General features: G+C 38.0%; 1 protein-coding gene across 1 annotated transcript in view; it reads right to left on the bottom strand.

Annotated features, from left to right (window-relative positions):
• The window catches only part of SEC24D (SEC24 homolog D, COPII coat complex component), a gene marked incomplete at both ends in the record, with an annotated part of 46,597 nt that overhangs the window by 10,259 nt on the left and 10,892 nt on the right, over positions 1-25,446 (bottom strand). The window contains 6 exons of the mRNA XM_079534955.1: positions 368-559; positions 2,165-2,289; positions 5,099-5,214; positions 6,837-6,975; positions 24,045-24,172; positions 24,990-25,101. Of these exons, the coding sequence (XP_079391081.1) occupies positions 368-559; positions 2,165-2,289; positions 5,099-5,214; positions 6,837-6,975; positions 24,045-24,172; positions 24,990-25,101 (812 nt within the window). The remainder of the gene's footprint in view (positions 1-367; positions 560-2,164; positions 2,290-5,098; positions 5,215-6,836; positions 6,976-24,044; positions 24,173-24,989; positions 25,102-25,446) is intronic.

The following is a 25,446-nucleotide window of genomic DNA, read 5'->3' as shown; positions in this document are numbered from 1 at the left end:
GAAATGCATTACTCCAAAGCTGACAACATAAAGGATTACACATTAAGGTATTGATCACATACATAGAAGGAAAAACATGCAACGTGGCACAAAGGCACAGCTCTCTCCCATTTTTGAAATGGCACAGCTTATGATGCATGGTTTAGAGCTGGTCTAAATAGGCTTCCAAATTCAGCATTGCGGAGTCGATAGCACTTTCGCTTTGCCTCAGAGAGGGAAATGCAGGACTTCAAGCATCCAATGACTTCTGAAGCATTTCAACAAGCACATGCTTGTTGCCCAGACTCTCCAAGACAACGAGCTAAAAGAAAAAAGTGCTTATTATAGCATCTAGATCTTATTCAGATATGGAATAATTGTACTTTACTTGTTAACAACAGATCGTGATTCCTGGAAGTTAACAAGGAAACCATCCAGCAAAGGAACAAAAACTTCCCCAACGTCTGAGACCACCATCATCTGAGGCTGAGCTAAGTTACTTTTCACATTAAAGAAGTGGAGGACCTTGTTGTAAGTGACAAAACCAACTCGAATTGCTGAGGATTCTTCCTGTTCTTCTCTGTGAGAAAAATTAAAAAACGACAGTTACAACTTTGAAACTCTGGCCTTGAAATGCAAGGCTGCTGCAGATGGCTGGCTGTATCGGGTGCAACAAGGAGAACAACCACCAAGAAGATGTAATTAATTATCCCTCCTCTAAGCAGTAGCTACTCTGCGATTAGCAGCAGCATCGCTATTAGTATTAATTGGACCCTTATCAGGTTTACAGCCCTCAGTGTAGCAAAAGGTGATCCTATTAAAAAAAATTGGTCCCAATTACATGTGCAGTAGCACCTTCTGTTAGTTTCACAAGTTTCATCAAAAAAACTTCAGCTTGGGAGGGAAGAGATTTTTCTCATGTATAATCTTCAATATTCACGTCAATACGGAATGTTAATCCACGACTGTTCTATGGAGACTGTGCTGGATGAGAAAGGGGCTGCTCTGATCTAAAAGAAATCAATATTCTATATTGAAAACATTCATAAAGAAGTATTTTAAATAATTTCTCCAAGATACTCTACAACTCACAAAGAGGTATAACTTCTGAGTGCACGTTTCTGAATACTTCAAGCACTCAAACACTACTATTTTCTTAGTGACACTATTAACAGAGATCATTCAGGAACTCAGGACGTACAGCACTTTCTTATTCACGAGAGAAATAGCTGCATCATCCTCTGGTCCCAGAGTTCTTACATAGCATTCTTACATAGCATTGCCTCTAGGACAATTTTAACAGATAGCACTCTGATCTGTGATGGTCTGCACGCTTTGCACAGCCCCATTTTTCTTCATAATTTTAAAGATCAGTTGCAAACACAGCAGCTGCTTACCTGTGCAGCCAACACACAACACTGTTCTTCAAGTCTCAAAATGAGATCTCAGTATCACACATGTTCAAAAATGTTTTTAAGTTATGTGTCTAAAAATCACACTGGCACAACTAGTTAGCCTGACTTTCTGAGCTCGTGGGCATAATTTCTATACATGCGTTTCTCCGTATATCTCTAAATAGTCAGGCTCCTGGTTTAGAATTAGTAAATTTGAAAATGTTTATCTTAACATTTCAAGCAAGCAAACACTGTGTTTTCTGCTGTGCTACAAGTCTTCAAAAGAACAAAACCCTCTGAGCAAGAGGTCTTGGAGCCACCTGGCTCAATCCATTCGCTAGTTTTAACTTCTCAATCCTCATCCTCTTCCAGGCTTCTCTGCCACGCATCTTTATAGCAGTGCCCCTTTTCATATTGCTTTGATACCAAGAATTCTTTTCTCTTAAAGAATTTGGGCTCCCAGAAATCTCCTGCAGCAAGTCAAAACTACAAGCTGGGATTTCATTAATAACACCACTAGAGTTCACTGCACGAAAGGAAAAGAAAGAATGCTGCATGTGCAATCAGTTCAACAGATGCTTTCTGTCTGCACAGCAGTAAACCCAGACATCAATTTAAGATTCTCAAAAATCGCCAACAATGTTAAAATTAACAAACTAACATTTGGTCACTGTCACCTCAAAAATGCTTGTATTGTAAATTGTGACATTTCCTGCTTTCCTGAATTCACGCACAGCTGCATGATAACTGTAGCATAGGAAGTTAAGCCAAACACATTTATGTTTCTTTACCTGGGAAGTTTATCAAGAAGAGTCTTCAGCTCATCGCATATGAGTTTAACAAGGCCACTGTTTATATTTCTGTATGATACATCAATCATGAAGATATAAGCAGGTGGATTTGGAGGCTTGTTATTCTACAGAAAAAAATACCATTAACAGGGAAAATTAGACAGTGCCCCGTCAAAAAAGATTTACAAATGGTACAGTAAGGCAATCTACCTACAGTGTTCAGTCATCTGAAGAATGCTGTGGATTAAAAATAGTAATCATGACAGAAAGATGATGGATTGGTATTGGAAGGGTGGAAGGTCCACCCTTGGAATAAAACAGTATGACCAGAAAGTAGCATCCTACTAGCACACAGTATTTAAAGGGCAACAGTTGATTAAACTGTTTAATTGTTTTAATACTAACATCTTCTAATGGAATTCAGTTATTTAAACAAATTTGTCTTTGGATTTTTTCTGTACCCATACTTTACACACAATAATCTTGCTAATAGGAATATTTCAATTTGGTTTTGTTAAGTGATTTCTAACCATTCTGGAAACAGAAAACACGACCCAAGTATTGAACCAGAAATAGAATATCTCAGTCCTTAGCAGTACTAAGCATTGATCATCTGCATCCTGTCTGGCTGGCTGTCTTGCTTTCTCATGCCCCAGTGCGTTCTGAACAGCTAAGAAAACTGTGTTATCAGGAATAAGCTGATCTTCTCTAAGATAATTAAAGCATGAGAGCATCATGTTCACAGTATGCAACTGCTACATGTGCAGCACTGACGTGGGCTGGTATGGATTCCTTTGGGCACAGCTTCTTAGCCATAGTCTTATGTAAACGCACACAAAGTGCACGACACTGACACAATATTCTGTAAGTAATACGATGACGAAGGTTTTGGTTTTAGTTTTAAATAAAGCCATGTCATGCTTACAGATGGACCCAGGAGAGGAAGATCACACAGAGCGTAAACAGCAACAGTAACCATCATTGGTAGGAAAAGTGATATTAGTCTTGTGGCAAGCCTACGTCGCTGAGACAATGCAGTTATTAGTTGGTGTTGATCTCAGGACAACCCTTCCATTATTGTTACATACGGTGCTTCCTAGCCTTCATGTAAAGACTTCTGACCACTAACCAACCACACTTGCAACAAATAGACTTCAGAAAACTTTGTGTAAGAAAAAAATTGTCTGTCCTTTGAATTATGACTTACTGTAGTCTCGGAACACTTAACGCTAATCATTATACCCTTGATCTCACCTCATATGAATCATGTAAATCAAGATTAACTCTTGTCAACTAAAACCAGACAGTATTTTTAAAAGCTCTTCTGTCTTCTGTATTTGGATTCTAGTTTCATAAACCGTATCAAACACTATGAAATTTCTCATAGCATGCTGCTGTTTGTAAAGAATCCCTGCATAATTTCTGACAAATATATGGCTGAAATGAGAACTTGTGCTCTTGCCACATCCGCTTAGCAGGAGCACAATAATGCAGAACAGCTGTTATTTGTTAACATTTTTTGTAGCTGTTCATCCTTGTCATTTGATAAGCGCAAAAGGAAATGATTTTTCAGTTTTGGTCTTAAACTGATTTACAAAAGAATTGAACGTTTCTAACTTTAATGTTAACTTCTCTAAAACTTAGCATTTCCACTGTGTGTGCTGATTTTGTAACAAATTCTTTTTTTCTAACATTCTACTTCATCTGTGAAACAGGCTTTTGCAAAATGAAGACAAACCACAGTGGATGATTTATCACAGAAACTCCCTGATTTGAACTATATGCCGAAAGTCACTGTGCTGGTGAATGTATCATGCAGGGTTACAACTCCAGAGGAGAGAAGAACTAAAGCTGGCACAAAGCTACTTACTACACAACACTTTCAAAAGTCTAGCTGCAGAAATCAGCAAAGCTGAACCAACACTGATGGAGCTACATGTAACTGGGTATCCCTCATGCTACACATGTAATGCCCACTGCTGTCACTGAGTTGCCATCTTGTGATCTGGGGTTTAACCCAGATCTCAATGGAATCCATAGAAGCAATCTCAGCTATTTCATTGGATTTTAGAGCAGTATCCCTGCGAGAAAGCAGAACTGAACAACAACAGTTCATTAATTCATACCAGCAAGAATTTGATCACCTGAGGAAGTTACTGGCACACACTTCAAGACTTTGTCAGATTCACCTTACTCTCCTAATATTACCATGAACTCATTCCACTGACAGAAAGACAATTCTACCTGACTTCAGCAAGAACCAAGAAATACATCTGTAGTGCAGGCAGATGAAGCCACACTGGGAATTTTGGAAAATTCTGTAAGGAAATTCAAAAAGCTTGACTAATTTATGCTATGGGAATTGTCAAATATAGCTCTCTAATAAAATCAACTACAAACATTTCCAATGGCTTGACTGGGCTTTGGAACAAGTTTTTAAGTAATTTAGTATTAGGAAACAGAACCCATTCCACTGTAACTTACTGGTCAGAACACTAAAACTACGTGTCAGGAAAAGATTCAAATTCCCATGCTAAGGTTTGCACTGAGAAGGCAATTTAGGTGTATGCCTGTCCTCAAAATTAACAGAAGACATGGTGTTAAAATGCAACAGTGCAATAGAATTTGATCTGTATTCCCAAAACATCTTCTACACACTTGCTAGGACCAAACCAGCATCCCAATTGAGGACTGGTGATCCAGGACATTGATGCACTGCTTATTACTCTTACTTGCTAGGCTCATATTCATACTTCCACACAAAAGAACAAATCATATTATTGTAAGCTTAAATTCTCCACATCTGCACATTTTCTAAAATGTTCCCAGACTGATATTTCAGCCTCTAAGCATGCTTACTCTAAGGTAGGTATTTATAGGATTCTGTTTGTGCTGGCATCAAATCATAACAATTCGCACACTGAAGATACTCACTCGGCAGTAATCCAAAGTAGCAACATATTCATATGATCCCAGAGATAGCTCAGGCCTTTCATAGTGGTCTACCCGCCGGCCAATGTGGTCCAGATGTTGGAAGAAGAATGGAGGGACTGAAAATCAGTACAAGAACAGAAAAAAAAGTTTTTGTTTTGTAGCAGAGGGGAACAACCCAACAGCTCCATTCCACAGATATGACCTGGTAATGTAGCCCACTCTGTTACTGAGAAAGGGAAGAGCATAAGCACTCAGCCAGGTTTTATCCCTACATCCATCTGAGAAAACAAACAAAATCTATATTCTGGTAGTCCAGGTCCTCTTATATTTGGAGAACAAGGCATATTCCCCCATACATGTCAACAGTATCCCTTAAGTTCAAGTAGCAAACTGACTCAGGTTACTCCACAGGCAGGAGTCTGCTATCCTCAGAATACAGGCTAAACGATGGGTCTTTTCTTAGTGGACATTGTCTCCTCAAAGCTTAATTCAAGTCACTGGAGTTAAAAATGGCACTTTTTCAAAAGCCTGTGCTGCTTTATGTAAAAATACCACTCTGCAACGTTCACATCCCTGGCCTACTGTACAGCAAACTGCATTCAGTCCTTTGCACTGGGAACCTCCTGTAGCTACAGATAAAAGATGCAAAATTCCCAAGCAAACATTAAGAAACCAAGGGTTTTGTCACCAACAATTTATATGTGGTTAGTCTGAAGGTTGGTCACAGTGGGGAAGGTCATATCTGGATTTTAGCTTATTTTTTCTCAATTGATGTACATTTAGGATAATTATTTTTCACAATTTGTGCCTGTCAAAAGCGGTGGGGGGGGGGAAGTACAGAACACCCTCCTAATTTGTAGGACATCTAAGGTCTCCATTTTTTTATTTTATTTCTTTCCAAGTGATTTCCTTCTTGGATAAAGGACACTGTACTCATACAAAGCATAACCGAAAATGATACTTTCTTAAAATGTTCATAATGCATTCAAATTTCTCTTTATGCAAGTTTAAATTGCTAACAAACTCTGAAAATTGCTGTCTGCTATGCTTGCTCAAACATCTGAGCCTCAGGCAGAAAAGAAGCTGCAGTTAGCCTGTCAAGGTTCCTGTTTCAGAGCTGAAAATATTACTGTATTAGGGAAAGCACTATAGCACTGCGATCCAGCTGAGGAAATCCAACTTGATACAAATGTCTAGAAAGGCTACTTCTGGCAAAGAGCTGGGATTTAGCCAAGAGCACAAGAACAGTTATGAGTCACATGCAGCACACTTGAACAAATATGGCATGGTATCTTCTGTGAAAACCAACAGTTGTCACAGTAAGATTAATAGCTTATTTAACCGCTGCATCCGCAGCCACGGACAGTCTAACATGCTTCTAAATATTTGGTCTTTTCTGAACATCTACGTTTCTTAATTTTTCTACACAAAAGTTGCTTTGGGATAGCAATACAGACAGCTTGTATCCTATGTTGATGTAGTATTTTAAAATAAATTTTGATCGCATCACACTGGACTTCACAATTCAGCACTGTGGTTTTTTATAAATTTTTAAAAATTGGATTGAAAAAGTGCTTCCAATTTTATTAAAGTGTTTTTTGCTTTGTTTTGATATTGAGAAATAGGCCTCCTTACTGCAGTTTCATGACAGCAAGTCAAGAAAATCACTTCAGATATATGGTTCCTTTTTAGTTTTACTGGACTTACAGGAATCACAGATCAGAGAAACATCACTTACCTTCATTTATACAATTGCAAAATCCACACTGATATCTTCTACCACCTTCAATAAACTGCATGAAAGGACACATATAAGCCTTGCACCTGTTACATCGGATTGGTCCGGTCTCACCATGGTTTACAATATAAAGAGGTGTCTAAATAAAACAGTAAATGAAGTTAAAAAAAGCACTGCAAACTTGACATCAAATAAAGTGAGTTAGAAAGCTGCTGCTCAGTCTTAACTCTTGCTAAATTTCACCTGATCAAGAGACCACTGTCCAGCATGTACCCAAATTCTACAGTAAAACTGATTCTCGGGTGCCTTATTCTCACAAATCCTATTTTTATGCTTAACAAAAAGGAAGAAAACATTCACACCAAAAACCTAGAAAATTTTGTAAGCGTTGCAAGTTTAGGGCCCCAGGCTGACTTTCTCCAAAGGAATTTTATAGCTTACTTGGGAAAAAATCACTGAGGTCCAGGTATTTTGCCTTCTCTACCAGTCTGAGCTTTCCCAAAGAGATTTGTTGCTGCTCATGTATTGCACGTGACTATCGCCAACAGCGATGTGCTAACTGCCTGGCCCCTCATATAGCTGTGTTACATGCTATACTACAGTTTAAATGTTGTCAAGGTCACCAGCTAGAGTAGAGGATTTAGAAGACATACTAATATTTATTGAAGGAGAGTACATGCAGTAAACAAACACAGTATCTTAAACACTTGTCAGCTTAATTACACTGACCATGCTTGCTTATAACCTCTGCCAAAAAGCACAGCTAATGGAAGACATTTTCCAGATGCCCCTTTCAGTAATAACTGTACAGCAATCAAAGATTCCTGTAATTGTAATTTATGTTAGAAAAGTCATACTTGAAAGCACTACACAAATAGAAGTTTGTTCAATTATTTGTGAAACTCTCCAGAGCATAAACATGTTTTGTATTTTTCTTCTTTTTCGTACTCTCTTCAACCTCAACTAAAAATCTCTGACAGTGAAGAAATGAACCTAAAGCTGGGCCACGTGATGGAACTCAGCACAAGGAAGAACACAGCCCTCGAATGCAAACATTTTTCCACTGGAAGGTGCACTTCTTTACTTTTACTTATTCTCTCTTCTCATAGAATGGTCATATTTCATCCATTATACACTTTCATCTTTTATTGGAGCATAAATCTCTGACTACCTACAAAATCATACATGTCCTTCTTGCATTCATTGCTTACATGTATTTTATTGTTTGTTTATATTGTAAGAGGCAATTATTTTACTCATTTATTTCTTTAAAGCTTTTGATGCATTTTCCAAAGCTCTTATACCTATGAGTAGATTCAGCTAGATGAGTTTTAAGTGACCCCTCCTGCTCCACTGAGGTCACATTCTGCTTTGCACTCTTCCTTCTACAAAAATTGAGTTTAACACAAATTACCAGATAATGTCTGCTGGCAAACTATCAGGGTCATTTTTCAGACCCAGGCGCCTTGACTATAAAGACTGCTCACCAGCCACAATTACTTAATAAGTTTTAAGACTTCTGGTTTTTTTCTCATTACTTGGCAATTCTCTCATTATCTTTCTGTAGTATTAATTTAATGAGACCTGGATCTAGTTTGTTGTTAATAATATTATTATAGTATCTGAACCAATAGGGAAATAAAGAACACCCTAAAATAACTCCTGTCTACTTTCTTATACATACTTAACCTATTATCTTTTTTTAATGACAGCGGAAATAAAACCAATGCTTTTTCTTCACGTTTGGAACTGAAAATTTTCCTTTTGCCTTCAGCTTGTTTTTTTGTTGGTTTTTTTTTTTTTTTTAAATTATTTGTTATAAAGTATCTTTGCAGTGTGGTTGTAGAATTCCATACACCAGTGGTTACTGAAATTTACGCACGTTTAACTCTGCATCAAATGGACTTGAAGTCAATAAGACAGTGTGCTGTGCATGACTAAAATGTGCTGAAAGCCTCAAGAAAACAGAACCCCAAAGCAGTGACCAGCAAGCACCGCACATACTAGGCTGGGTTCTGCTTTACCTTGCCCACAGAAATAAAGAAGGAAATACCAACACAATTGTACTGCAGAGGATGGCTACTTTCAGTTCTTAATAATCTTGCTAAAAAAGAAACATTCTAAAGCAATTCATGGAGCTATGCCCAAACCAAGAAATGCATGCAATTAAGGATTTTGTCTAACAAAGAAAATTGTATAAATACATCTAATACTAAAGCAACTTATATGACAATTTCTGAATAAGGACTCAGATGAAAAGTATAAATACCCACTTTTTGATGTGAACAACAAATTGTGAAAGAAATTTTACCTCAAAAAGAGCTAAAATATTTCAAGGCACTGTGCCACTACACTACTTTCAACCCATCAAAATGCAGACATACCTCACAAAAAGAGACAAAAATATATTGATTGCTGGCTTTCCAGCACTACCAAATAAAAATATTTATCAAAATCAATGATACCTGGTAGCATAAATCTGACCTGGAATGGGCATTTAAAAGGGATTCCTTTTATGTAAGCTGAAGGACTGGAGAGACAGAAAGAATGAGTTGCCCAGGGAAGCAGAACACTGTGGTTTTATGTTAAAGAAAAGGTGGTCTGGGTAGAAGAGATGGAAAATGCTGTAAAAGACCTGCACAGACTTTCCATTCTCTGAAACCTCAGGGCCTCACTAGAGAGCAAGTCCTGAAAGCCGATCTGATAAACTGTAACTCATCCCACTGTTCATCCAAATACAGCTGAGACAGCAAGAGTTTTATTTTGGAAGTATTTCAGCAAGAACATGTCTCAGGAGTCAGAACTGTATCACAAAGCAATAGACAGACATTGGTGGCACATTTCCAAGATGAAATGCATCCATAAAAATTTTCAAAGGGACTATAGCCTGTTCTTTAATGTCTGAGAAAGCTGAATTACTATTGCTAGAAAAATAAAGACCTGATCCACTCCTGAGGTTCCTCACAAAGTATCACTGTATTCATATTGCAGGATCAGGGCCTCAGTTGGAAACTGTAAGTGTATGAACAAGGACTGCGATGAAGCTGAGGATCATCACAGCACATCTCTGTAAAGGCATTCTAAAGAGAAAAACAGAAGAGGACTCTGGAGAATGAAAGAGGTATATGCAAACACTGAGGAAAACTAGCTATTTATCACACAACAGAATAACATACATACAGCATCTGTTTTCCTTGCCAGACTCACATAAATATACAGGGCTGCAAGAAAACAATTTACAGCTGTGCTTCAAGTTGCATCTCCACATGCAGTGTACACAGTGCCTTGCCTACCCACCACAGCCAAGGAGGATTCCTAGCCATGCCCGGACATACATCCCATCACTACACTGATGAATCTGCATTAGGAGCCACATTTTTGCCCTAAGTTTTTCTTTATTGTTTGGATGCATTTAACACCCTATCACTGAAATGAGAGGAATGTGAATTGAAGGGAGGTCCACAGTCCACAAATCTGGCTACATCAAAGAGAAACACTAGATCTCACACCAAGAGCACAATTTTCAATTTGATCAGTGTCTTTATCACACCCTACTTTCCCTCACAAGAGAAGGAACTGGCCACCAGTTTTTTTTTCCTGCATACTTCTGAAGAACTTCACCGCTTTACAAAATCACTTGCCCAGTGTAACATTGTATGTAACCATGTTACATTGTTACATTGTATGTGACAATGTGTAACATTGTCATGTAACTACATGACAACCTGCCCATTCAACTGCAAATCTTCTCAGGACAGATGACTTTAAAAGCACACCTTATTAAAAATCCAGACTCAGAGAAAGTGAGGTTACAGGCCAGTAGTTAATGGAGATGTTTAGATGAGGGCTACTTGTTTCAAGAGTACCTCACTGCTTTGAAAAGCTGCACAGATCTGCATCTCCTGATGACTTCAAATATGACAGTTCCTTAAAATTATCATCAACAGTACTACAGCAGAGAAAATGTTTTATATTTATGTATAGTGAACTTTAAACACTCTGAATATGCATACCCGATTATCAGAAATACTCAACTGCCAGCTACTCACTCCAGGCAGTTCACCCCACAAACAAGTTGTACAAGACAACAAAATCCTCAAAGGCATTGTTTCTAGAGATATTATTCATATTGTTTTTTATGTAAATCTAATTATTATAACACTTAAATTAGAATTTTAAGATAGCCTGCACAATATAAGTTTCTGATCACCAGGGGAGATGGTTGTTGGCCATGTGCAACTGCCCCCTGAAACGTTGTGCTTGATCAGTACACTAGAGACACAAGGAAAAAGTCCTCAGGAAAAATCATAGAGAATTTGGAAATGTAGGACTGATGCTATTTCTGAAAACAAACAACCAAAGCACCAACAAACTCCTGGTCATGAACCCATCTGCCTGTGTTTCCTAGGACTGTTGAAGGGGTTTGTTTTCTTTTCTTATACCCTCACAGATTGGCTTTGAGAAAGATTAACCACTCTACAAATAATCCCCGGGTTTTGAGCTGCTTTACTGATTCAAATAAAAACGTCAGGAAAGCATTTCCTTTTGCACTGTTCCTGCTGTCTTCTATCAGAAGCTATTCCTTCAAAGACAAAAACAATTTTCTCAATTCCTGGTTTTTGGATGTTGAATTCTATCAGACTCCTCAGCTGGAGGACTCAAGACAGTTTGTACTGCATCCTCTGCAAGGCTCACAGTAGGTTTAAGTATATTTTGTAATACTGCTTTGCCATTTATTTTCTTCTTTATTTTATTTTATGACCACAGCACAGCTACAGCACCAGCACTGTGATGCATTTTTACAGAACACATTCAAATGCAAGATGCATGTTCAAACCTTCTTATTCAAAAACCCTCCACAGGCAGCCCAAACATTCACCTACGTGGCAGTATGAGAAATGCTGTACCATGGCAAGTGAGCTTCAAGTTGGCACCTCACACTGGATTTGATCCATTGTGTACAAAAATGAACAGAAAGGTGAATCAACCTCAGACTGTCAGCATTCCTCTTTTTAAGAGAGTGCTGCATAGAACAGAGCTGGTGGCATAAAGAGCATACATAGAGGATTTTTAAAAGACTGAGGATTGGGGAAAATACATGAAATAATGATAAAGTTTAGACATAAGGAAACCTGAGAACTAGGTAGCTTCCTTCTTTAAAACTTCCAGTGACAGAAGAAGGGGGAAAAAAAAAGGTGTACTCTATATGCTTAAGAAAGGCACCACAAGTTCTCCTGCTCATGATCTCAAGATGGAAATACCAAGTGATAACAAGTCAGAGCTTTCCCACACTTCTCAGCTTTGAGGTGGTGACTGTTACCTGGACGTTTGGCCATGCTGCACCTCAAGTGAAGGTCAGCAGCCAGGATTCATTGATGATGTAAGCAGAAGCATGAAATTGGTAAATCAAGAAACTGTACCGAACGACAGACTTCCAAATGTTAGTGATTTAAAACAACTGGATCTCATGCAGAATCTCTACCAGTCCATCCTACCAAAAGAACAAGCTGGTGCAGAGGCATATGCACAAGAAGAGCACAATGGAAGGAGTAATAGAGAGACAAAGCAATTCTAGGAGATCACCTCCTCCCAGCAGTGCTGGGGGCAACATGCACACATTAAACTATACATACTAATCCACAGCTCCACTTTTCAGCCATCAGTATCATCACGGTCCAGCACTGCAGTCCTTGTTTGAGAATTTTTGGCATTATTGTCACAGTTGTAAAAACATTGAAAAATAAGACAGATAAATTGTAGCTGGCTTCTGTACAGAAATGCTAAGTAGTAGTTACAAGAGGAGGTAGTCTAGCTTTATTGACCACAGACGTTTTACAATAGAATTGGAAGTTTGTTTTTCAACAAGAAGACATTCTGATTTGTTCTCTGTCTGGCTCAACACTCATTCAGTGCTAAACTTTTTTTTTTTTTTTTTTGGCAATCACTACAGGAGAGACCTGAAAAATTTTTGCAAGACCAGACACAATTTGGGCTCCAAATATTATTACCACTGACCTTCTGACAGGTCCAGTCTCTTTATATGTTCAGGATGGTCACATTAATGCTATTTTGCTCTTGCATAAAACTTCTCAGGACTGCTAAATACATGATACATCCAACACCTTAATTTAAAACAGAGGCACAGTCTCTTACATACAAACATGATAAGTAAACTGGCCTATCAATTCTGTTTCAGAAGGCCAAAGACCACTTACCACAAACACAGCTGTGAGCACTTCTAACATCCTCTAGAATATCCTTAGGATAGCCAATCAAGCAACACACCAAACAGTGCTCATGGAACATATAACTCTAGATTCAGGGAACAAGTATTTAAGTTTGTAAAAAAAATTAAATCCAAGTGTAGTGTTGTAATCTCTAAAGCAACACTTCTGGATGAAATTTTGCCACAGGAGAGCATTGTCAGTGTTATCCAAGCTTTTGTAGCAAAAACAAAACCAAAGCCTTCCAACATTAACAACTGCTGTATGCAGCTACCTTCCTCTCTTTTATTAAGGTTGATTTGTTGCTGGATGTCACAAGTAAGGGTTGTGCAGAGACTCGCGAGTTAAGCAGCCTGGGAAGAACAAAACTGTACAAATGCTCCTGTTGTCTAGGGCTGGGGATGTAATCTACACTTCTTAGCAAGCACAGATGAACAAATTTTGTTTAACACTAAAAAAAAAAAAAAAAAAAAAAAAAAAAAGCAGCTCCCTCCTCCATCTATTTCCTGTCCTACAAGAGAAGCTTTCCTTCCCACGGAATAAAGGGACGTTCATAAAAGAAGGCTTAGACTCTCCCACTTTCACAGAATCACAGACTCAACAAGGTTGGAAAAGACCTTCAAGACCATCCAGCCCAACCATCCACCTGTCACCAATAGTTCTCACTAAACCATGTCCCTCAACACAAAATCCAAACGTTCCTTGAACACCTCCAGTGTTGGTGACTCCACCACCTCCCTGGGCAGCCCATTCCAGTGCCTGGCCACTCTTTCAGAAAAGTAGTATTTCCTAACGTCCGGCCTAAATGTCCCTTGGTGCAGCTTGAAGCCATCCAGGACAGCTCTAGACCCTTCTATGATTAAGCCCTAGGCATAACCTGGTGCAGATTGATACTGAAAAAAAAATCTGATCATTAAAATAATAATAATAAATAAAATCAAGCCACATCAGCTTTGTATTCAGCTTAACAAAATCTCATTTTTCCTATGCAATTACATACTTCATATTGATCCATTCAAAATATGATTCTGTACTACTGGACAAAAAAATAAAATATGCACAAACTGAATGTGCATGAATAACTTCAGTTTAAAAAGCAAAATACAAGCTTTTCATCCTGAACTAAGTACCAGCACATTCTGACTGTGTGAAGTTTCCAAGGTAACTCATTGACATCTCTGAAGGCTTAATGTTACAGCTTGCAAACTTAGAATGTTTAATTTACTGCTGTTGCTACAATCAACTTCGGCTAGAGCATAAGAGGAGGGAAACACCACTTCAGGAGAGTAAAATGCAGCCTGTAAAGGAAAACGTACACAAAGAATGTCAGATAACATTCAGGTTGCTATTTTGAATTGCAGATGTATCTACTGATAGCCAAAGCCACTTTTTACTTGAGTGTAATTTTTGTTGGCATAACAATTACGTGGCTGTGAAGATTATTTTTTAATCCCCTTTGCCTTCATTATTCACTTTTGCTTCGTCAGTCTTTTCTTCTTGCATTATCACTCTGAAAAACAGATAATCTCCAGCTTACAGAAAACTAATTACATCACATTAACCTCCATCTTTAGAAATGCACCTTTCCCAGGCCAACCTTTCAAATCTGTACAAATTTATCAAGATCTCCAATTAAAACATAAACAAGATGAACGTCAATTTTCCAATCCACTGTCCCCAGGTTTTCCATTCCACAATAATACATGGAGCAACACTACAGAAATACAAACAGCATTTTAAGATTTACCCTACAGACAAAAGGGAAAATAATTAAATACGGAAATTTACTTGAATTAGGACAAGCTCTGCTGCTGAAACTCCTGCTAACTTTGGCTCTTCATTCTAGTTAGACTGTAGTTGCTAGTTGCAGCCCAACAGGCTAAAAACTTTCTCCTAGATGAAGCTGTTCTGGGAAGCAATCCAATTCCAAATGTTTTACTTCCAAATGAAGAGTAGTGCAAAGCATACTCCATAAAGAAAGCCTTATCTAATACAGGATTTACATATCTCTAAATTAGGCACTGCAAAACCTATCTTACAAGAACTGGCTTCCAAAGTGATGTAAAGCTCTCCGGGTGAAGCATCTGGAGACACACATGAGCTCTGGGCTCATACAATGCATGCCAGTAGGGAAAAAACAAACAAACAAACAACAACAGAAACAAACAAACAAAAAAAAAAACCATCAAACAACAACAACAAAACAATAAACACTGATAGAGCAACAAAGCTCAGCATCCTCCTCCAGAATTCAGACCGAACTACAAGATGAGAGCATAACATTTCTATCTCTCAAATGAAGGTGTCAGAAGGGATGCTTTGGAATATGTTTTATTTTAATATCTGGAAAATAGATGAAATAGTAACACTTGGCTCACATTTAACATGGTACTTACACAGTGATGAGTTCAGGATACAAGTTCAGGATACACACACAGACTTTTCCAAGTAACTCAAAAATGGATTTGATTGTAAAAATATAAAGCAGCTGTAAGAACATGGAGCAATGTCCTACAGCACAGCCTTGTCTCTAAGTTTACTTGCCTAGCTGTAATCTACAAGGCAGTACTGGTGTGTGTGCACTTTTTTTCTGGTCCACCATCTTCCATCTCCAGAAGTCTAAATAGAGGCAATTAACTTTTATATACAGACTGCTTGGTAGCTTGGTATTCTCCACCCCTCATTCCTGGAGAGTGAAGAAGCATTTCATCACAGACAAACTAAGTGTCCTAACTATTAAATTATAACAGGTGAACAAGGCTTCCAAACTCACAATGTTTTGGAAGAACATGACAACAAGCACATACTGCTTCACAAACTGACAAAAATCATACATTGCTGGATCTTTGACAACCCAGAGAGCCACGCAGCCCGCAATGCAACACGCCCAACTTACTATTCAAAGATAGCAAAATATTATCTTTTCACTGGTCAACAGCTGCTGTTTCTGCTTACGAGAAGGAATCTTTTCTTACCTACACTCGAGAGGAGTATTGACAACATGAAACAATAACAAAAGCCTCAACATAAAGGGTGATGTGTAGCCTACACAAAGCAAAAAGATCAGGAAACATTCAAAAAGCTCTGACATTTCATTTCCAGCAGTGATAAACATGAAGAGAAATCTCAGTTAAGTAAAATCCCAAGTTCATGTGGGGATTACTGAATTACAAGCCAACAAAGAAGAGTGAGATAGTTCAAAACAGAGAACAGGGCAAAATAAATGCTAATCGCTTTTCACAGTCTTCAGATTTTTTATTTTTTAATACTACCATATTTTGTTATTTATAAAAGCTTTCTGGTAGTATAGACAGTTTTACTGTCTAATTATACAATTTCTGTCTAAAAAGACCCAGTCTAAAACTGCTGAATGGTATAAAACCAAATGCTTACATGAGCTTCAGCATCCAAAAGGAAAGGTGGCACCCATAGAAAAATAAACTTTACAAGAACTTCTGGGTGATCCTTGAGCTACAGACCAGCAAGTCTTACTTTTGCAGAGAGCAAATTGGTAGGTGCTACAGTGGAGGAGAACATCAAAAGACACATTGATTAAAAGTATACACAGAAGAAGAGATGATGTGGCTTATGAGGAGGGATGCCATGACACTATCTATTGGATTCTGCCAAGGGCCAGCCAGCATGCAGATAAGTATGATCTAGTTCATATAATGTACTCTTAAATATATATATATATATATATATATATATATATATATATATATATATATATATATATATATATATATATATATTTGAATAGAATCCCTCAAGAAAAGCCATTAAATTAGCTAGGCTCTCACATAACACTGGGGAAGGTTTTCCTGAGAGTAACTAAGTGAGAGAGAAAACAAAAGGCAAAACTAAAAAAAACAAAAAACAAAAAACAAAAAAATTTTACAGTGGGTAGATGCTATCTGTGAGCACTTCAAAGACCTATTCTGCTTTTTAATATTCCCAGTGGAAAAGAGCAATTAATAAGATGTTTCCTTTAAGTCATTTCATATGGCCTGAAACTAAGCGCTCCCCACTCCCATCAAACCAGTGCTCTGCAGAAGCACATAACCATTATAAAATGCATCTGCTTAATAACAATGTGCATCAAATTAAAAATACAGCCTGCTTGTCAAAATTAACAGCCACTGAATATGAACTGCAGAACCCCTGAGTCCTCACTGAACCCATGATAGATTAAAAGAGTGCAGTGACTTCCCTTAATTCTTCAAATTTAATTAACATCTGAATGTTTTCTTAAACAAAAGAACAGTCTTGGGATCTAAAAGATAATTCATGCTCTGCTACTTTGTTCTTGAAACACACACAAAAAAATTAACATTGCATCATGTGCTATTTATTTACCTTGTTCACTTTCTAGTTTCTGCTTATCTTATAGAACTGACACAACCCTACCTAGGAAATTTCGTGTTATACCTGTAAATATTATGGCTTTCCAAACAGGTCAGCTGGATTGGTCACAATCAAATCTCAATATTCTTTCAAAAAGGTTAAATGGCTTTCAGCTCATGAACACCAGCATTTCTTAGAAGTAATTCCATTCAAGTTATATGTTTTTATCTTTTAATTAAATGAGGAGAAAACAGAAATTGACATATTTAATTCCCACTATCAAGTATTTTTATGAGGAAAAAAATAAGTAGGACAGAATATTGTGGAGAAAACTATACAAAACACAATAGTAAGAAGAAAAAAAGAAAGTCACTTAGGATATTTAAATATTTAGAACTATATATAATTATTCAGAGTTATTCACATTTGATTTTAAAACATGAAATACTCTTTTAACTAGCTTTTTTTTTTTTTGATCACATGGTTTTATTCAGGCTCTGGAAACAGTCATGCATCTCCAAAACAAATTAATTTAGAGCTTGGTCCATGATGACAACTATGAGAGCTGGTTTATTTTTATGGACTGTTGCTAAAGCACTTGTGGACTAAAAATAACTTCTGTTGAACAATGATACTGTACTGTCAAAATCTCTAACAAACAAATACTTTACATAGATCATCCAAATGAGGAGAGTGAAAACGAATGGCTATTTTTGAGACATAATAAGTAAGGACCTAGTACAGTTAAGATTCAGAAATAAGATTCCAAATGTAAATAAGATTCAGCAAGAGATGCTTAGGCACTGACCAGGGATGGGGAGGCATAAATTTTCCAATGACCTTTGTTTCTAATGATACACTGCATGTATGTAAAGTTCCCCAGCATAGTTTTGTAGATTGGCTGTGGAAGGCTTTTTGTCTTTTGTAGTAATCTATGTGAGAGACTGTGTAGCTTCGATGGACTCTGCCTCTCTTTTAATTTGAGGACTTTTCTGAATAAGTTCATTTAACTTCTCTGTTCTTCTGAAGCCCAGTGTCTGTGTGCAAAGTGTGGCTGTCCTCAGAACATCAAACACAACTGTACAGTGATTGCTATTGAATGGCCTATGCCTGCAACTTAAATTGCTCCTACTTGTGATTTACCACTACTGAAATAAACCCTCCAAGCTTTGCTTCAGCAAGGCCAATCTAGCATTTGTTTAAGCTTTCCATAAACAACTTCTCTAGAACAACCTCATTTTGCAATTGCACCAAGTCACATGCGAGCACCTGAAATCCTGTGACTTAGCCGTACTACATCTTTCTCATTCATTTTAATTGTTGTGGATTTGAGTTTTCCTCTTTTGATCTGAAGACTAATATTGCAGCCTAATATTTTGCAGCCTAAAATTTATGCCTTTATCTGTATTCACTTAAGTCAGTCTCAAGTCTTCTTCATTCAGGGCTTCCAGATTTCTAGATGTTACAGAACTTCTCAGACATACCACCAATCTACAGGGTTTCCATTCCCTGGGGAATTTTAGCAGCATATTTAGCCACAGTATCTCTGTCTTTTCATTCCACAATGTATGGGAACTGTTGAGTCATGGCCTGAACCACTGATTGAGCACCTGAGGAAAGGACCCGGTCAGCCCTGGGAGCACAGGTGAAGGCAATTCAGCTGTGTGACCAGAAGGGGTGGAGCCTGGCTGCACCTCTCTTAGACCTCATTGAAGGGCTGACTGTCACTGGGGAAGGATCTCTGGTTGGAGATCCTTCCTCGGTGAAGCTTTCCCCTGTGAACCTAGAATTTTCTGAATCAGGTGAGTAACCTTCTTCCCTTCCTTTATAGCACCTTCCTATCGTGCTGGTCCTTCCATTATCACACCTCTGTTGTAATGCCTTTCCCATCATTTTGATCTGTCCAATCGCTACACGCAATATTTCTCTAATTTTTCAAGATCCCTTCTTGTTGCAGAGAAAAATCCTGGTGTGGTTTGTCTTGTTTTTTGCTTTAATGAAACATGCTGTACTGATTTAAAGGCATAAATATTTACATTTAACATCTTTACCTAGCACTGTGTTGGTTTCACTTTGTGTTCCTATCTACTCCCACAGGGATAACTTGTATCCCATTCTTTAATGAGAACAGAGATATCTGTTGTACATATCTTCAAAAAGTACCCCAGCTCAAGTTTTTGTATTTCTCAGCTCCTAAGGGATTTTTTTCCTAGACTACATTTCACAAAATAATCTTTTCCCTGCAGAAGGCAACAGTTCTAATTTCACTTTTGGAGATGGAACCCAAGGTGTGTTTGTGCGTGTGATACTCCACCTTCCCCACAAGAACCCACAGTGACCTACTAAACTTCAATCTGCTTTTCATACGTACTGAAGCCCTGAAATTTTCTTTGTCCAAACTGGACCTTCAGACTGGAAAAAGTATTCCTGAGAAAACTACTGGACTTAAACCTTATAATTGAAAACTCACAGGATCAAAAACAAACGTGTAAAGCTCTAGTTCCAGTCGATTGCTGTTTCCACAAATAAAATTGAAAGGCTTTTTGAATTCATGACAGGTATAAATTCCAAAAACTACTGGGGACATTCAGGCTCTGTCAGACAGAACACTACTGATCCTTCAGAGTAAAATATGAAAGGGGGGGGGAAGTAAAAATCTGTTTGTCAGAATAGAATGCTGCATAACCTGTAGAAGCTAGTTTAATTTAAGAGCTATACAAATTAACATAGCCTCCTTGCCAGTAAATTCCAAACAGAGCTAGTTTGTGAAACTTCTCAGAGGATCTCCTTACTGACGAGGAGCAGGAACAAAACAGATTTGACTGCAAAGTGATGGCTATCATCTCCAGCACACACATAACTCCACCAGAGAGCCCAGTTCTGCTTCCCTATTCCTATAAATGAAGAATCCCTCAGGCACTCCTTCCTCCTGCCTGCAGAGGCAATAAGCATTCAGCACAGTGCTCTGCTGTCCTAAGTTTACACTTTACAGCCAGCAGGAGACACTCAGAGTGCATAACCCTCCAACTGCACCAACATTAACTACGCCACTTACAAGTCATGTACCAAAACAGTGACTGCGTTCAATTAAGAGAGGAAAAAAGTTTGTACAACTGTGCTCTTCCTCTCATATACATATCTATATCTACTGGTGGGAGTAGACTTGCCTATTATCATTAACTTTTTTTTGTAAATGAATGTTTGTTGTTTCAGCACAGTGTGATCTGAATTGCATCCATAAAGCACAGATGGGAGAAAAGATGGCCCATACTTTTCAATGCCATTCACTTGAACAGAACCATCGTGCTTCACTCATGCAAACAACAGTCCTCTCAGCAAATTGAAACCCACACTAAAGACTGCAGAAAGGGTGAGCAAGCCATGTGAAGACCATACTGTATGCTTAATTATCTATAAGCAAGGTAAGCTTTTTCCCATTATTTCTAACTGCCCAAATAAGGAAATGGCATAGAGAAGAATTACATACATTCTATGACAACAAGACCACTGAAAATGCAAACATATTTTATATACTATTTCAAATTCGTCAACCATAAGAGCAAAATAATTAAGAATTATATTTATTGAATACTTGCAAGTGTATTAGTTGCTCAAATGACTTTGAAAAGTACGCAGCTTTTTAAACACATTTTTACCAACACAGAAAAATGGGCTCTACACAATGTGCATCATAACAGATTCTGCAGAGCACATGGATTTGCTGAAATCCAGATAGGTCAGTTTTTCAACTCTTCCTAATCACATTACCAGCTGCACATACCACTTGTAGGCATTTCACAGCTTTTGGTCCAGAAAAGCTTTTCTAACTATTATTTTTCTTCATTTTCAATTGAAAAGAGATAGAGTTCAAATTCTGTGTGCTAGCACATATTAGAAATGGAGGCAGATCTATAGCTAAGGCTGCAACAAAACTGAAGGAATGAGAACTATTAATCAAAAGGTTAGGAAAAAAAGATCATGATTTTTAAGTTACTATTATATGGCATGCTTTTTATCAATAGTTTGAGATAATAGACAGATCTGCACTCAGAACAAAGCTCTGTAACATGTGTTGAACATCACCTGCTGGCACTGTTAAAAAAAGCATCCATGAGATAGGCAAGATATTTGGAAAGAACACTCTGTGCCTTGCAGTCATTAGTTCCAAGCAGAAAGCACCATAGTAGGAAATTCAGAAACACAAGCAAACCCTTGAATATATTTTACCTCCATAAAAAGCTCCATTCTTTCAAATTAATTGGCTTTACAGAATTAAAGTGGTTATAAACCCCACGTGGAAGACCATTTTTATTATGAGATCTTAAGAGTAAGAAATTATTCTGGCAGCAGCAGTGAAGATAAAGGGCATAGGCAAGTCTTGGAAAAACTGTCTCAGCTAAAACTCTCCAGTACTTCCTATTGTAACACTATTTCCTCAGTTCTTACAACTCTACCAAGCTACAGCTGTTCACATGGAAACTTTCCACAATGGACTTTTGCCACTTATGAGAGATATTTTTCTAGTCCCTTCTGACAAAGAAGCAGGGTTAAAACCACACTGTTCTTTACAGATAACGAATCTTGCTGACCTTTGCACTAACTTCAGAGTTAATTCAGAGTGAATTCTAAATTCAGAGTTAATGGGCCACCACATACAACTTTTTGCCAACCCTGGGAAAATCTTCCTGAACTTGGCCAAGTGTAACTGTTAGCACATACTGCTAATTTACGTATGCAGCAGATTTAGATTTTAGCAACTCACTGATCACCCTATCCAAACACTCCACAGGAGACAGGGAAGCCACACGTGGTAAGCATAAATGACTAGAAGCAGACAAAGTGAAAGATGGAAACAGGCGTCAACACGACAGCAGAGTTGATAAATGCTGTGTGGGTACAGAAACTGTAGAGAGTACTAAAGAAGGAAGGTTGGCTAGTAAGGTGAAGATGTGGAAAAAGCAACAGCAGGAGTATCATCTAGGAGAAAATGCAGCGGGCAAGAAGCCAGGTTCACACATTCCCTTCAAGAACTAGAACAAAAATCAAAATTGCTATCTAGTAGACAAATGGTGACACGTACAATCTGCAGAACTGCAAGTAATATATGCTATTTCCCTGTGGACCCCAGAGAAGATAACTACATACTGCTCTGCTAAAATCAAACTTCTAATTCAAATTACAGAGATCTGTTGGATTGGAAATTATCCATCCTGATAAAGAACAGCATCTGTTTTCTTTCTAACTTATTTAAAAACAAAACAAAGAATTTACAAGCAATAAAACAAAATTCAAGAAAATCAACAACTGCAAAAACTGAAAGTCTATGTAATTTTAATTAGGCTTTTCTGTGTCTGTGTTTTATGAAAGAATTTGTGGAGACACAATCAAATACAGTAACATATATGACATTCTTGTTTGCTTTTTTTTTTTTTTTTTCTAGCAAGCAATGCTCTGAAAGCTAGTAAGAGTTGCATAGAAAAAGGAAATGCTGTCTGCAGAACATCAGCTGCAGAACTTAGAAGTTCTGCAATGAAGGAGGCAGCCAGTTGAAGGTAAGAAAGGACAGTCCTACGGATGATGCAATTAAGTGCTGCATTTAAGAACTGACTGTATCCCTGCTACTGACGCAGTCCACTGGGAATGCCAGAAAATCTGTGCAACTGTCCTGAGACCACAGGACATTATCAATCTGTGGAGTATTCTGCAAATGAACTAGGGCTGTGTTTGGAATATGAAGGACTATTAAAGATGGTAATGCAAGAAAATAAATTGACTAGGTTAATGTTTCCAAATGAGTACCAAGAAGTGTGGTTACATTTGTCTTCTTCCTATGGCTCAGTTCAACCAAGTAGAAAATGTCCCTCTTATCTTAGGCTATTTTGAAAATAAATTAAATTGTGTAGTGGAAATGCTTAGTCATGGGCTGAACCAGATACTGAGCTCCTGGTGGGAGGGCAAGGCCAGCCCAGGGGAGCTCAGGTGCATGTAATACATCTGAGTAACAGGAAGGGGTGGAACCAGGATCTACCCCTTCCCAGACCTCATTTAAGGGTCATCAGTGAAGGCAAGGGTATCTTGCTAGAGATCCCTGCCTACCTGAGGCCTTCCAAAGGTAAGCAGATTCTTTCCTTTTTTTCTGTATCTACAGCTGTTGCATTTGGACATATCCTCACCTGCTGCAGCCCAGGACTTTGCTAATATGCTGTCATTGCTATGCTTTGCATTGTGTTATAGCATTACAAATTGTCAAGAACAAAATGGAAAAATGATAGTTTGAAAGTAACTGTCCTTGTAATAATATGAACCCTAGAATATCTTGATACAGCTCGTGACTATACTCATAACATCTCTGTCTATACCTATATAATTCCAGAAACTGACAGTAAATTAGGGACTGATGGGGCAACACCAAAAACTAGTAGTTTACATTACATAAGTATCTCTCTTGTATCTTTCCAAAGACTTTTACCCCTTAAAGTTGCATCCTGACTTAAGTGCAACTCATAGCCTTCCTGTGGCTCTTTCTCACGTCTCTAATTCCTTCAGTCAGAGATAAGGCACCCTCCATCCCATTCAAAGAAGTCAGTAGCATTTAGGAGACAAAATCACATGGGACTGATACTTCATTAGACTTTACCTCATTTTGTGGGACAATAGCAAAAGGCTGGATGACAGCTGCCAGTGGAATGCGAGCCTGTTTGGCCATATCTGAAGATGACGGGAAGCAGTAGGTAGTACATCGGATATAACGAGGGCTGGCATGACCTAGAACGCCCAACAAAGCAGGCACAATGAGAGAGAAAAGGAGTCTGTCTGTTCCAAAAACATACCAAGATTAAAAACAAAGCAACAAGTGCAGATTCCTAAATTAAATGTATGCTTTCTTTCCTTCTGTGCAAGCTTCTGCCCTTATCATCTCTTTATGTCAGCCTATTGCCTCCTCCTGTAGGCAAATTTTTTCTGGCTGAGATATAGATGCTGGTCTAAATTATACTATCAGTTTAGTTTGTATTAAAGTATCAAGTCTGCTGCCACGAGCAACACGTGCAATATGGTATTTACAGGCTCTAGGCAGAAGCAAACTAGATACACTAACCAAATGAAAACATTAAGCCAACTAGGCAGCTCATGCTCTGTCCCTATAACCTTAACAAAACATTCCAAAATTTATATCTTAATGTACAACAGTGCCAGGCTCATTGCTTCTTGTTAATATCTATATCTTAAAGTTTCAGAACAATTTGACGATGCTTTTCAACTTGAAAACCTTGAAAATGTTCAAACTGAAAAGAAATGTTCTGTCAATTATTCTTATTATTTTAAATATCAGCAAGCACAGAGATGGGGGTAAGGCAATCTCAGGGATTTCACTAGAGTTAACCAAAGGCGTGAGAATTCAATTCCCATTTGTCCCACTTCTCCTTTTTTCCACCCCTCCAAAGGGAATGACCTTCCCATTCCATGTTCAATTCAAGACTAAGGAGCACCATTTCTAGATTACGTGAGAATTTACTCATATGTATACATACATTCATTTGCTTTTACCTAAGAAGATTCCCAAAGCAGTAACAAAGACAGTTACCTTGATCTTGGATTAAGCAGTCAGTGGTGACAAGAGGAGGAACCTGTCCTCTTGTGTTTGTAGCATACATCTGCCCTCCCCTAGAAGCTTTATCACTTTCAATTACTTGAATCTGATGAATAAGAAGTGAGAACAGTATGAGAAAGGTTAGCCACGCATTCAGATACATTCATAAACCATTAACATCTACGCCAAGTAAATCTATTGACATTTTCTTATACAGATGTCCCATTAACTTCTCACATACAAACTTCTAGTACAGTCAAGAACTAGACAGTATAAGTCAAAGAGAAAGTTGCCTGTTGGAACTCTGCAGAGGAAATGTTACACATAGGGGTTGACCAGACCACTGTGTAGTGAGCAAGTGAATTGTTCAGAGTATGTTGACTGCAAGGAGGACAGACATTTTCAAGAAAGTCTAGCCAGCAAATCAAGAAAAGTGATTATGTAAAAATAC

Source organism: Tetrao urogallus, assembly GCF_951394365.1.
Source record: "Tetrao urogallus genome assembly, chromosome: 4".
Lineage (NCBI taxonomy): Eukaryota > Metazoa > Chordata > Aves > Galliformes > Phasianidae > Tetrao > Tetrao urogallus.
Note: the sequence above shows the minus strand (reverse complement) of the source record. Positions and strands in the feature narration are given on the sequence as shown.